Raw genomic sequence first — 13,508 nt, 5'->3', positions numbered from 1 at the left:
CCAACATAATTTTACGAAAGTGTCGAAGAAAACGAATGAATTTGTTAAAAGTACCAGTAAGGTAAATACACCAGTCTTTGAAATTGTTCCCGTTACTGACACTTCAGATGATATTAAGAGCAAATAATTTTCTCTCGGTGAAATCAGACTGGAAATCACCGCTCAAAGTCACGTTGATATTTCTAGCAATAGGTAAATTACTTGCTCCCTCCTTCACTGCAGACTATCTATGAATGAAAATTATGCCGTGTACAGGAGACTGACTTCACCTCATTTCACTGCTGTAATGCTTAAAAGCTCACATTTTGACAATACAGTGTCTAGATGCATTATTTTTAAGTGAACTATATTTAGTGGACAAGCGATGTGTTTAGGACCATTATTACACAGAGTGTGGGGCCAATACAAATGATGGGTACATGTAGAACACCATAAAAAAAAATGCAGAGACAAAACCCTCTGAAACTCTTGGTTGCCAAGATACAAGAACATAAAGTACTGTCAAATGGGGCAATAGCCCAACCTGTTCCAGTAACAAAGAAAACTGATGGGGCCAGTCACAAGGAGATCATGGTTCAATGACAAGCAAAAGTAGCGGGTAGCACTCGTGTATTAGCAAACACATTTGGTTTGAGAGCAACGAATGGTATGCATATAGCGCATCTTACAGTACAGACAGCTGGGCACAACAAATTCGAAGACACCTTCACAGGTGAATGCTGCTCCACCCATCCACAAGATACATTCAAAAAAACCAGGATCACACTGGTGTTTACACACGAGCTGCTTGCAGCACTGAAGAAGAGGATATCATGAGGCACGGGGCCTTGGACCTGCATGTAATGGTACAGGTACAATTCATGGTCATGGAGGATGAAGTGGAAAATGTTATGATGGATCCACACTGAACTGCACAGGCCCGGTGCGACCACGTCCACAACGATCTCTTCAACTGATAGTGTCCGGCAAGTGTGCACCTCTATGCATTGATGGCATTAGTAGCACATTGTTTCCCCTCATTCTTTGGTCCAGCTGGTGAAACACGTCTCCATTTGGAAGGCACCTACATAATCCCCTCACTGCACCATTAGCTCTGTTACAACATGTACCAAGTATCAGGTACATATTGCAATACTCATTCAAGGAGTAATCAGCTTGAATTCCCCTTCTTCATTGATCATCACATTGTACAGCTCACACTGCATGTCGCCACAGTGTTGGCTCCTGGCGACCAAGGTATTAAGAATGCGCTTTCTTCACCTTCACTCACTGTATTCTTGGTCCTGACATCTCACTCCACGCGAAAATACTTTCACTGATGACTCCTTCCAGGAGACTTCGTCTCCACATTTTTGTTAAATTTTAAATGGCCTCCATCACTTTTCCACTCCTGGTATATTACCACATAACCTTATAAAATATGTGCGCACAGACTGAGTATCACTTCCTGAACATTAAAATCCTTGCTTCACCAATTATTGACAGTTCATTATCAATTACTATTAAAATAAGCTGTGTTGAATCACGTGAAAAATACAGAAGATAAATACGGTTTATGCGCCGAAGATGCCTGTTTTAACAAAAGTATTCAAAACGAGTTGTAACCAGTATTTAACACGTGTGTATTACTAAAACAAATGTGCATCAGTGTCTGGTATATTTAGTTTCAGATATGGCTCCAAACAGAAATTATTTGATTCAACAAATGGCGACAAACAATTCTAAATTATCTGCTCCAAACAATACCTCGACCTCCAACTATCACTTGGCATCTGCAATTCAGCTACCCCAACTGCTACAAATCTAAGTATCCTCGATACTTTCTCACGAAACCTCCCCTGAATTTTGCTCGTTTCTTTGTGCCCATCCGCTAAACCCCATCAGTCCAAATTCATGTACCAATTCATACACATATTCATGAAGTAAGTGTTAAGACTGGTGTGTTTACCTTACCAAAGTTAAATCTGCAAAGAATCACTTCAATCTGATTACTGTACTTTATTCACAAAGTACTTAACACATCAAATTTTCTACAACTTATATTTGACATGATGGCTTGCAATATTCTTATCTCTCAGCAGTCGTCAACTGCCCCGTAACACGAATTTAAGAAAGGATAATTAAAAGATTCACAACACCTAAACTGCAACTATTTCCCCCCAAAATCCTGACTTTAATAGGCTGTAAATGTAATTCCTCTAAACACTGGTCATAGTGTTAAGCACTGTTCTATTTCTAAACAAAACAACTTCACTCTTTCATTATTGTTAAACTGAGGAATTATAATTATTTTCTAAACCTAAGTAACACAAAACACACTACAATAATGATTTCTCAACACTGCCCCTTTGACCGAAGACCCTAAAACAATCAAATCCCATGAACAAAAAACAGATATTACATACACAAAATTCTACACCTATGCAATCATAAAAGATGAAGTAATACACGGCACCAGTATTCACATCTCTTAACTACAATGATTCCATTACCCCCCATGGAAGGTATTCCGAACCGACAAAGCCCTACAGCCGGCATTTACTGGGCTGAAGAAGAAATTAGACACAAAAGAAAATAATTTGGGAATTCTCACATTTTCAAAAAACTACTAAGCAAGCTAACCTAAAACAACAATCCTATAAAAATACAAATTTACTTGAGGCAATTCATCCAACAGTAAAAGGGTATTTTATTTTATAATAGAAAATAATTAGAATTATGGCTGGTGCCAAACCAAGAATTTCATGTGGAACCCTATTTAAGAAAGTAGCAATTTTACCTTCCCGGTGTGAATACATTAATGAACGTCACCATAAATAACCTAGAACTTTTTCAAAAGTACACAGTGTTAACTCAAGGAACAAGAACATGTAATTTTCAATACTGATGTTTGTTTTATATTACAACAAGTGGTGTTCAACTGTAGGGATAAAAACAACCCAGTCATGATACCATAAGCCTGGCTCTCAAAAAAATAAGGAAATTACGCTAAAATTCTAAAATCATTTATTTCTTACGCAACTAAATTTCTACAATTTCATAACATGTATGAATTTTTTGTATGTCTATGTTGATAGAAACAAACTTTCAGCACCACGGTGCTTTGGAAATTAAACCATTACGGATGGCAGTCTTCATCGTTGTATTTTTTTATAAATGTTTCCTTAAATAAACTGGACAGTGTTCTTTTTCAAGGACGAGAAAACACATAACAAATGACAAGTTCATGTGAAATAGACTGACATCATTTCCATGACAACAGTCTTTCAAATACAGTCCCTAATGGTGTTTGTACTCCTAAACCTGGATCTCTTGACGTAACAGTTTGCACAACCCTGAAGCCCCTTTTCATGCTTATTTAAAAATCCTGCATTATAATACTTCTACATAAACTCTTCCAATTTCTACTAAATTTCAATGAGACGAGTTAATTCAAAAGTCCTAATCTGTAGATGTGCAACGCCATGACAACAACATGGAGCATCGCAATGAACATTGTAAGAAGCATTAAGAGGGAAGACAGCAGACAGATGGGTCCAAGCTGACCAACTGCCAGGAGCTGCTATCTGTTTACTTCCGCTCAAAGGTTCAACTGAGAGGAAGGACATCGGCAGTAAGTTGTGAAATGCGAGGCAGGACCTCCAGATAAGCAACAGAACATCAAGACTTCCTTTTATCCCACAGGTAAACAAAACTTGTGCTGCCTATAAGAGACTTTGATTTAAAAATGCAGAATACACCATCTGCTGAGACGAAGCCTGAATATTCAGTGCTGCCAACATCAAAGCCCACCAACTTACTTCAACATTCTCTCTTACCCTACCATCTTCTTCACAGTCTTCAATATGTTTATTTTCCAAGAGCCTTCCTTGCAACAGAACTCTTTATCAGTTTCTTGTTTCCACCATCAGAGTTACATGATAAGACCAGCCTTCCCTAATGTTTGCTCCTAATGCAGTAGAATAAAGTAAAATTAAAAGGGTCCTGCACATTCCAACAGCCAAATATAGTGAAATGTCATTTAAAAAAACAAAACTGCAGTGACAGCACCACTCACTAATGTTTTAAATGGTTGGTAAAGGGTTACATTTGACCGCTCTTAAAATGGTAGGCATGCAACATGAAGAAACAAGTTCCTTGTTACTAGAGACACAGAATGGCACCACTTTAGGGGCACGTCGTATATGCAAAAGCAATTAAAAAAGCCAATATAAACATGGGTCTTCAGATGCTTCACCTTTGAGTTATTGCCCATTTAATTTTGGAAGGAGAAGGATAAAAAATAAAGTGTAAACCTGTCCGCAAGAAAGTGTTTATTCACAAATCGCTGATTCCTTTACAGATCACTGCTTTGACACAACAGAATCACAAAATGTTGTCCCTGTGTTTCTACACAGCGCACTGCATCTCTCCCTGAGGACTGTCACACGAGCTCAAAAATTCCAGGCATGTCACAAATGAACTCACATCTATCTTCTACCATCCGTTATAATTCCATTACACCTTTAACCGCCACAGCATACACAATACTTTATGACAGCTCCACAAATAAAATTCTGGTGGGTTTAAGTCCGGTGAGCTTGTGGGCCACGGCTCTAAAACGGTGTTCACTGACCCATGTTTACATATACATTTTTCATTTCTGTATCCCTGAAGTGGTGCCATGTATTTCAGAAACACCCTGTTTGAAGTAAGAACTTCCTCGTTATGTAACTGCTTCTCCTACTATCCACTTATATCCTTCTATCATACAAAATAATTAACCTTCATGGACAGAATTAATGGAGGTAATTTTGTTTCTCTATTCAAACAAATGCGGAAATTGCATGTCCAAAAAGACCTTCCTAGATCTTCATTCTGATCAACTTAAATAATTTTCAGCAAGCATTCTAGAACTCGACACTAGATGGAGTTGAGTCAGCTTCACATCTGAACGCATTACCTGTGGAAAAACATCTTCCAAACAACCAATGGACAGGAAGCTAAATTCAGCCCATTTATGTTTCTTCATTAAGCAGCCAGTGCACTAATGTGCACAGATCACTAGTTGTTTAACAAAGTTTCCTTGTATCTCAAAATATAAGAGAGACTATCTTGCATGGTCTCAAGAATCTCAGTTTGCAGAATGTTCAAAAAAGAACGCTTCTTTCAGAGATTCAGAGCAGATGACTGTAATGCAGTTATCAAAAAGATGTAAAATTATTGTATCTGCAGAAACAATAACATCGCCACACTTTTGGACATACGCGCATCAATCAAGTCTTCCTGAAACATACTCTCACCACATCTTCTAGTTTACTAATATGTTATTTCTACTGGAGATAAAAATTTGCATTCACCACCGGACATTATTTTAAAATGGACTTGCAAAGGCTCATTAAAAGTAACACACTCAATCGCACACGCGCACATATACACAAGCATGTTATTGGACTAAAAGTGCTTCCTGCGATTAAAAAAATTGTAGCATGAGAAGGTACATACTTTCAGTGAATTTCTTTACACATATCTAAAGCACAACCACAAACACTACAAACAACAAATTGAGAAAGTTGTTATTATTATAGGCACAGTTAGTTCTTTGCACTTACCAAGGGCATACTGTTCGGGGTTGTTCGTACTACTTGGTCGGACAAAGGCTTGACCTGGGTCTGTGAAAGCAAACAAAGATTTTGTCTTATTATTATTCAATATGCAAAAATAGTGAAGGATATAAATCAAAGACAGTAACCCACCCCTCTTCAATCCATTTCAAATTCCAGGGGTGTGTAATACTCATAAACATTACTGTATTTCTAATCACCTCCATGCGTGCTGCACGGACTTCCAAAATCATCTTTCTCAATTTGATAATCCTAATGACATTCAGCGAAAAGTATAATTATGGAGCTGCTCCTCATGCAACCACCTCCAGCCTCTTATCCCTTCATCCCCTTACTGTCTCCACTACCGCAAGTGCCCGACAGTTGGGGGCACACTCCTCTGTCCATTCAACGTACATTCAATTTTATTACTGCATTTAAAATCATGTAAACTGTGCCAAAGGTACAAGCTACAATATAGCGTAATGTAAACATTTTATCATAATTTTATCTCCTGAGGATTTTTAACCACACTAGTATTCAGTTTTATCCTCATAATACCACCACCTGAAGATGGTCCGAGTTACAGACCAAAACACACAGTGGAATATGAAAATAAAATAAATGGGAATAACTTAAAAAATAGTTTCTGAAGACAGATCCAAGTTACTTTTTAAATATCTACAGCACAACTGATAATGGCGTCAATATTTAATTTTCACATGTGATATAATACAGTTGTGATGACAGTACTATAATCTTTGTCATTCATCCCAGACACTTCAACAAGGATGGAGGCTTCGCTTTCAATTAGTATTGGTACCTAGCGACAAATGTCTGAGCAATACAGAGACGCACAATCTGAAATCAAGGCCAAGCAAAGCACTCGACTCTGTTCACTAGCTTCACACTAAGATTCACATACAGACTCTGAGCAGATTCGTACGTGGGACAATAAAAGCACAGGTACATCATAGCCCTGATGATGGGGACACAGATGGTCCGAGAAACATCAGCGACTTTTGAACAAGATAACCTTGTTCCAGCATAAATAATAGAAAATTACATCCGAATTCAAGAACAGTCTTACAGTGCAGCAATTCCTCGACATATAAAAGAGCAACACCTTTGCACGGATTCCATCTGTTCGAAATACGGTAGGCCTCAATGAACTTACCGCAAGACAATGTCAACACCTGGACCAAATTTATACAAAATTATTCCAGCAATTAAATAATGGCTCTATCTTATCCATATGCAAAGGCAGAATAATAACTTTTAATTTTATTTTATTTCAACTGGAATAAGCACAATGATTTGTAACTATTCTGATGATGACCTAAACACATATAAGTACGGATCCACACTTCTACAGCCCATGCCAGTAAGTGCATTTAGTATTTTAATTTGACATTCCAATAAATTCATGCAACATTTAAACATGACTGTATGGCAAAACACTTAGTGTTTTGTCATATGCGATAAATTAACACAAACTATATTTCTTTTACATATATGTGTGACATAAATACATGTTGTAATGATGGGTTTACTATTTGTTCTTGCAAGTTTTAGACGACACATTTTCAGACCATGAAAATTTTCAATTAAAAATATTATACTGTGGTTACTGTTGGTGCTCGTAATGCTGGAAAAACTGATGGAAGGAGCGAGTAAAATCTTGCTTGCGAAAAGACCTGACTAAGAAATTAACTGAAATGTGCCTCTCTTCGTAACACATCCTACAGTGAAAGGACAAGAATTAAAAATATGAAAGGCTATGCTACTAACAAATCAGACACCCATTTCATGCAACACTGCACAGTAACATCAAGCACTACGCATGCATCAAATCACCTTGAGAGGACGGTCCAGGAGTGGGTTCTGGCTCTTCCTTCACGTGTTTTGAATGTAATGCTGGTACTGCTTCCTGCAACAAACAAAAATACAAATCTGTATATTAAAACTTTTCTGAAAAATCCTCGGGGTTATTAAAGAAACCACAAAAAAAAACATATTTACATAAGATGGCATCACGCCTATAAAAACTACAGACAATGTTATTTTATTCTGCTTTTCCCCAATATAATCCAGCCTAAAATCACATATTCAGGCACAATCAATTCCTATGATGAAGAGAAGGAAAAAGCCAGGAAAGAGAAACACCTCACATGGAATGTGCCGAGCCTTAGCATGGAAGCGCTTGAAATATGTCAGGGTGGGTCTGAAAGAGACAAGCCCACATAGCGTAGCAATATTCATTCATCCACCGAGGGATAAAGATATGACAAGGTCTTCTGGATGACTGGTAGATGTGAAACGATGCAGTGCAGAATAAAGACCACATAAAACACTTCACACTACAGAGTCAACAGATAAACATTCCTCGTCATCAAAAACTGACTGACTGACTGGCCGACAGCAAAACCCTCGCAGTCAGCATGCCTGATGATCCAATCCAGACACTGGGAATCAAGTCGGCATTATGCAGAAATGCAGGGTAGTTATCACTACCATGTGAATCATAAATAACAGACCATTCAAGATGGACTTCCATGCTCACAGAAAGCAAGGACCTAAGTGGATGGGGTTCCTGATCCCAGGTACAGGTGTCTGCTCATATGTCTAAGACGGATTATCAGAAAATCAGTGGATACATCTGGAATCACTCTGTCACTTCCATTGCTCAGGACAGACCTCCGCAATGATTTTTGTAATTGGATCGCCAATACTGCAGCTTTAAACGTGGCGCTTCTCTGGGTCAGTTTCACCGCAAATGCCACGGGCCAGGCTAGATGTGCATCATTACTGTGTGTGTCGTAATCCTCAGCCCATGAGACTTGGAGTGTAGCAGCACATACAGACATTCTCATACATGTTGGAGGCTGAGCTAGGGACGATGGGCATCGCCCTGATGACGGAGGCAGTATGACCTCTGAAACGTTGGTTAACATCGACCAGACTACACGGCGTAACAACCCAGAAGACAGAAATCTTCAACAGTAAATAAATCACCTTACTTATTCTTTCGACTGTTCATGTAAGTTAGTCCCTCAATCTTCTATCCATTGGGTCACCATGCACCTTTACACAATAACCCAATTTTAATTTTATAGGGCTACATCTACACAATTTCTGTTTCACTTAAATATTTTTTGTGACTGCCTGTACACTTAGATAATACAATATTTATAACAATGTCTTCCTAAATGGAAGAAAATTATTACCTGTCTTGCATGTGACAGGCTGCACCAAACGTTTTTGAGAGCCACGTGTGGCCTGAGTTCTACAGGTTACCAACTACTGTCCGTAACATATTATGACTGTCCGAGTGCCTAAGCCACTTTGACCTACATGAGTGTACTTGTCTATTGTCCAGGCATCACTCCTAGACCTGCACGTAGGGACAGCGAGAAGAAATCAATCAACTTCAATTTCCCTGCTACCCGTTTAGATGCCCGAGTTGGAAGTCACTTACTGGGCCTCAATTATGTATGCAATCCATATATTGAAGCAGAAAACTGTTGCTGCAGATGACTCATAGTTTAGGTACTTACGAATATAAGCCATATTGTAAGGTAACGCGGTGCCTGATTTATTAATGTGATAATTTACGTCACTTTGGCCAATATAATTTGTTTAAAGAATTCATTGCAGTACATTTTAAACAATCACCAACAAGTCATAGGCACCTCAATGGGGTATCCACTCTCCCCTTATAACAGCCTTCTAGCAGGAAGCCATCAGTTCCAGTCTGATGAAACTGCATCCAAACATCAAATCCTCCAAGTAAATGGAAATAAATTGCCAAATACTCTTCCTGCATATCTTGGGCAACTAACACCCAGAGACTTCCTGGGGTATGCCGTCTACAGAACATCCACCCACACAGACAAATAAATTCTGTTTCCTGCTTTGCTGCAGTCTCTGCCAACACAGACTTCTCTGGGTGGCTGAGACTTGTCTCATGTACTGAATATTGTGTTTTACCATCTCATTCAGTCATGAAATTCAGTGCCAACAGATATTAATATCTGGATCAGCACCGCTTAAAGAGAAAACCTCTGTGCCATTGCCTACATATATAAAAGTAATTCAGCCAATTACCACCATGCTACGGCAATCAGCAAGCAAGTCTCACATCAACACCTTGTGTACTATCATGCATCGACATAAAATTTCAATACATTATTCCACTAAAGAGAAAACAGGTAACACTCATATCATACAGACAGGGACAGACACGTGTCAAGAACACACACAAAAAAAAAATTCTAGCTTTTCAACAACGGGCAAGGACTCACTTGTGCGCAACTTCCGACATTTTAACACACAATGTTTGTATGTAAAGTGGCAGGCTTTTGTAAAAAGAGTGATGAAATTTTGGGTTCCATAACATGGTGTACTTCTTGACTAAATGAGCAACTTAGACGCTAAAACAGAAATATCATCCACGGAAGTATGACAATTAAATTACCTTGAAATTCAACATAATCCAGAGTTATTTTACAATAGCTAGTAAAAGTGATTCTCTACAAACAAGTCCATTTCACGACATGCAAGCCTGAGCAACAAATCTGAGGCTCTGGCTATTTCCAAACCTTAGAAAGTTGCCGAGTTCATGAACACAGAAAATCCAAAAACCTAGACCAACGTAAAAGTAACAAGAAATGTGAAAAGGTTCTGCTCATAGGCAGCAGTCACGGTACAGAACTGCATGAGCAGCTTCACTGAATCCTTTGGGAAGAAAATCTTATAAGCATATTCAATCATAATGCACGCGTACATGGAAATCTTGTAGGGGATCTTAAAAAATTAAGCGGGAATCTTACCAAAGACGATCACGTATTTTAGCGGGAGGACCAGGCAGGCAACAGCCTTCAATTACTAAACGCAGGAGGACAATATTGCCAAAAACAGCAGGCACATTAACGCCGGATTTCTTGGCCTGGTAAGACAAGACTGGCTTCACACAAACAGGTGGATGAGTGTGAATATGAGGTATGAACGTGTTTTGAAGTCCCACATTCAATCGACTGATGAATAATCTTTGGTTAGGTATGATCACACTAGACACGGACTGCACCTTAATCCTAAACGTAAAAGAATGCTTGTGCTGACAAGATTAGGTGTATGCCAGATAACATTAAGATTGCTGTGATCATAGGTGCAAGATCGAGGCTAATTTTTAGGATAATATCTGAATGCAAAACTAAATATGTAACAGACAGCCAATCATCAACAAACTATTTCTGAACTTAGAATTCAGTAATAACAATCTTTTGGCCCTATCAGAGCATCAGAGGCCTGTCAAAATAAACTAAGAATTATTAATTTCTGTTAAAAGTATACACTCATCCCATATTCTCTGTTTAACTGAGCACCATTTGAAACTACCTGAAATTTTACAAATTAATCTTAACAGTTACACTCTTGGAGCCAACTTCTGTACAAAATCTGATGAGAGTTCAAAATTTAATCATATAGATAGTACACATCTTTGTACGAAACAAAATGCAAAACTGCTGTGCTACAAAACTGTAATCTAATAAATTTTCTTAAATATATGTTCTACCTACACACATACCACCCACAGGAGATCCCAAGCAATTCTTAAATAAGTCACATTACATTGTAAATTGTCTTTACAAACCTAAAGCTCAATTTATTATCTGTGATGACATAAATACAGATCTTCTTATTGAAAGTCACGGCAGACAAAGTCCGGTTTCCGTATTAACGTCATTTAACCTCACATCAAATGTAAACTTCATATCAAGAACTCAAAATTGCCCAAGCTCCGCCATCAATAGTTCTTATACAAAGTACTAGGAAGGATCATTATTCAATGAAACCAATTAAAAATGGACTGAATACAATGATCAATGATAAACAACATAAAACCAGTCGCCAATAATTAAAACTGCGAGAAGCTGACTACACTAATATATAATCTTACTATAAATTAATTTACAACCTAACCACAAAATGAAAATTAGGAATTAGTATACAATAGTCACGGTATTGATTTGAAGTTTATCATTTTCCTAAGATTCTTTTTAAAAAGATTCCCTACCAACAAAGAAAAATGAATTCAAAGCTAATGAGTGCGTAAGTAAAAGTATCAAAATACTGTGCAAGCATAAGCATTGTCTTCGCAAAACAGCAACTACCAAGTAACAAAGATTTAATATAAAAATACTGCAAGTTTTTAACTCGTGTCATTAAAGGGACAAAATGTATGCATTACTACAAACAGATATTAGGAAATAATAATAAATAAAAAGTTTTTAAAAAATATAAAAGATTAAAGAGGTAAACATTCCTCACAGGAAGAAAACTTTTTTTTGGCCAAAACCTTTAATACTGTATGTCTATCTTTTTGCAACAGACACAGTGAGATGATGACAATAAATCATTTAATCAACTCAGACACAAAGCAAAAGAATTTAAAGCTTTTGTTTCAGCAATGGATCACAGTAATGACACAAGCAATACTGCTCAATCATTAATCATCAACCCAAAACATGAGAGAATATTTTGAGGTGGTCAGAGAACTAGCCATTTTTAAAAGTTATGGCACAGTTACATGAAAAGATTTGATTTTGATTATGCGTAAAGCCATAGGATCTGAAGCTGCACTGGACTAAATAAAAGGGGCTCCAGATATTGCCGGAAACAAAGCAGGTTCGATGGGTAGAATGTATCAAGAAACTGACAAACAAAATCCCGATCTCACCATCTCACGTTGAACATCACTTCAGCATCCATAGTCACTTAGAAAAATTTTAAAGCTGGATCATGTTATGTAAGTTGTGGCAACAGTTATAAAAAGCTTCTTTTGATCTCATGGACTTAATCATCTCCAGTTTCAATCTCTTTGTTGAAAATTGATGCTGAACGTTCTTTTAGTTAGGATGTTAGGAAATAGAAATTTTTCACAAATGAGAAGGGCAAAACTGTCACAGAACTAGGTGATAAAGAGAGCTACTGGCTGCCATGTAAATATCTTAGAAACCAAAATTCAAGGCCAACAAAAACTCAATTCTGATATGTTTGGGGCTGTCAGAGCTTTTGAAATAAAGCTAAACTATTTCAGACACAGATTAAAATGTTTTCTTCCTGTGATTTGCTTCATAAGGATGAATCAGTATACATTCTCTTCACAAGAGTTCATGTTGTAGAACTGACATATTCCTTGGCCGAGAATTTTAAAATGAGACACGACTACTTTTGTAGCCACACTACAAATACACCATCCTCCACTGAAGTCAGTGATATTCCAGAAAAATCACAACTCGAATTAACTGAGCTGGAGTTTGACTTAATTTTGCATCGTAGTTTCAGCCAGGAAGCTATAATTACCCTCACACGTCTTTACTACTATCTCGGATCTCAGAATTACGTAAGTTTGGACAAAAATTTGGAAGGAGTATATCATAGCACACGTCCCGCGCCATAGCCGCGCGGTCTGAGGCATCATGCTTCAAACCGGCGATACGGAATGCGCGCTGGTTCGAGTCTCGGGGGGGAAAAGAAATTTTCTCATGAGCTTTCGACCGGTGCCAACCCAGCATCGTGAGGAAATTGGGGAGCTACAATCCGGTCATGAAAACTAGCAATGGCTGGGGGTTCGTCGTGCTGACCACACGTCACCCTATATCTGGTTGGATGATCGTTCACCTCTGCTTAGGCGTGTGAATGTGAGGCCAGCAGTCAAACTAGTCGGCTTTGGCTCTCTAGAGCTGTTACGCCACGGATTTAATTTTAATATCATAGCACACACATGTTAAACAAAACAAAGTTTTGTTCAAAAAATCACTTATGTGAATTTACGTATAATTAAAACTAGCATTTCAAAAACAGAATAAATGTTAATTCTCTAGTGGAGCAAAGGCAGGCTCAAGTTTTACACTAATAATATAA

At 37.9% G+C, this 13,508-nt stretch overlaps 1 protein-coding gene across 6 annotated transcripts in view; it reads right to left on the bottom strand.

Moving 5' to 3' along the window:
- The window catches only part of ttk (zinc finger and BTB domain-containing protein ttk), a 72,187-nt gene that overhangs the window by 33,048 nt on the left and 25,631 nt on the right, over positions 1-13,508 (bottom strand). For all 6 annotated transcript variants that reach the window (XM_022084477.2, XM_022084475.2, XM_022084474.2 and 3 more), the window contains exons 3-4: positions 7,440-7,512; positions 5,592-5,651 (exon numbers count right to left, since the gene is read on the bottom strand). In XM_022084477.2, the coding sequence (XP_021940169.1) occupies positions 5,592-5,651; positions 7,440-7,512 (133 nt within the window). The remainder of the gene's footprint in view (positions 1-5,591; positions 5,652-7,439; positions 7,513-13,508) is intronic.

Source organism: Zootermopsis nevadensis, unplaced genomic scaffold, assembly GCF_977971745.1.
Source record: "Zootermopsis nevadensis isolate Lab colony 2312 unplaced genomic scaffold, Znev_1.0 Znev_ptg000005l, whole genome shotgun sequence".
NCBI lineage: Eukaryota > Metazoa > Arthropoda > Insecta > Blattodea > Termopsidae > Zootermopsis > Zootermopsis nevadensis.
This window is presented reverse-complemented; position numbering and strand designations above follow the sequence as displayed.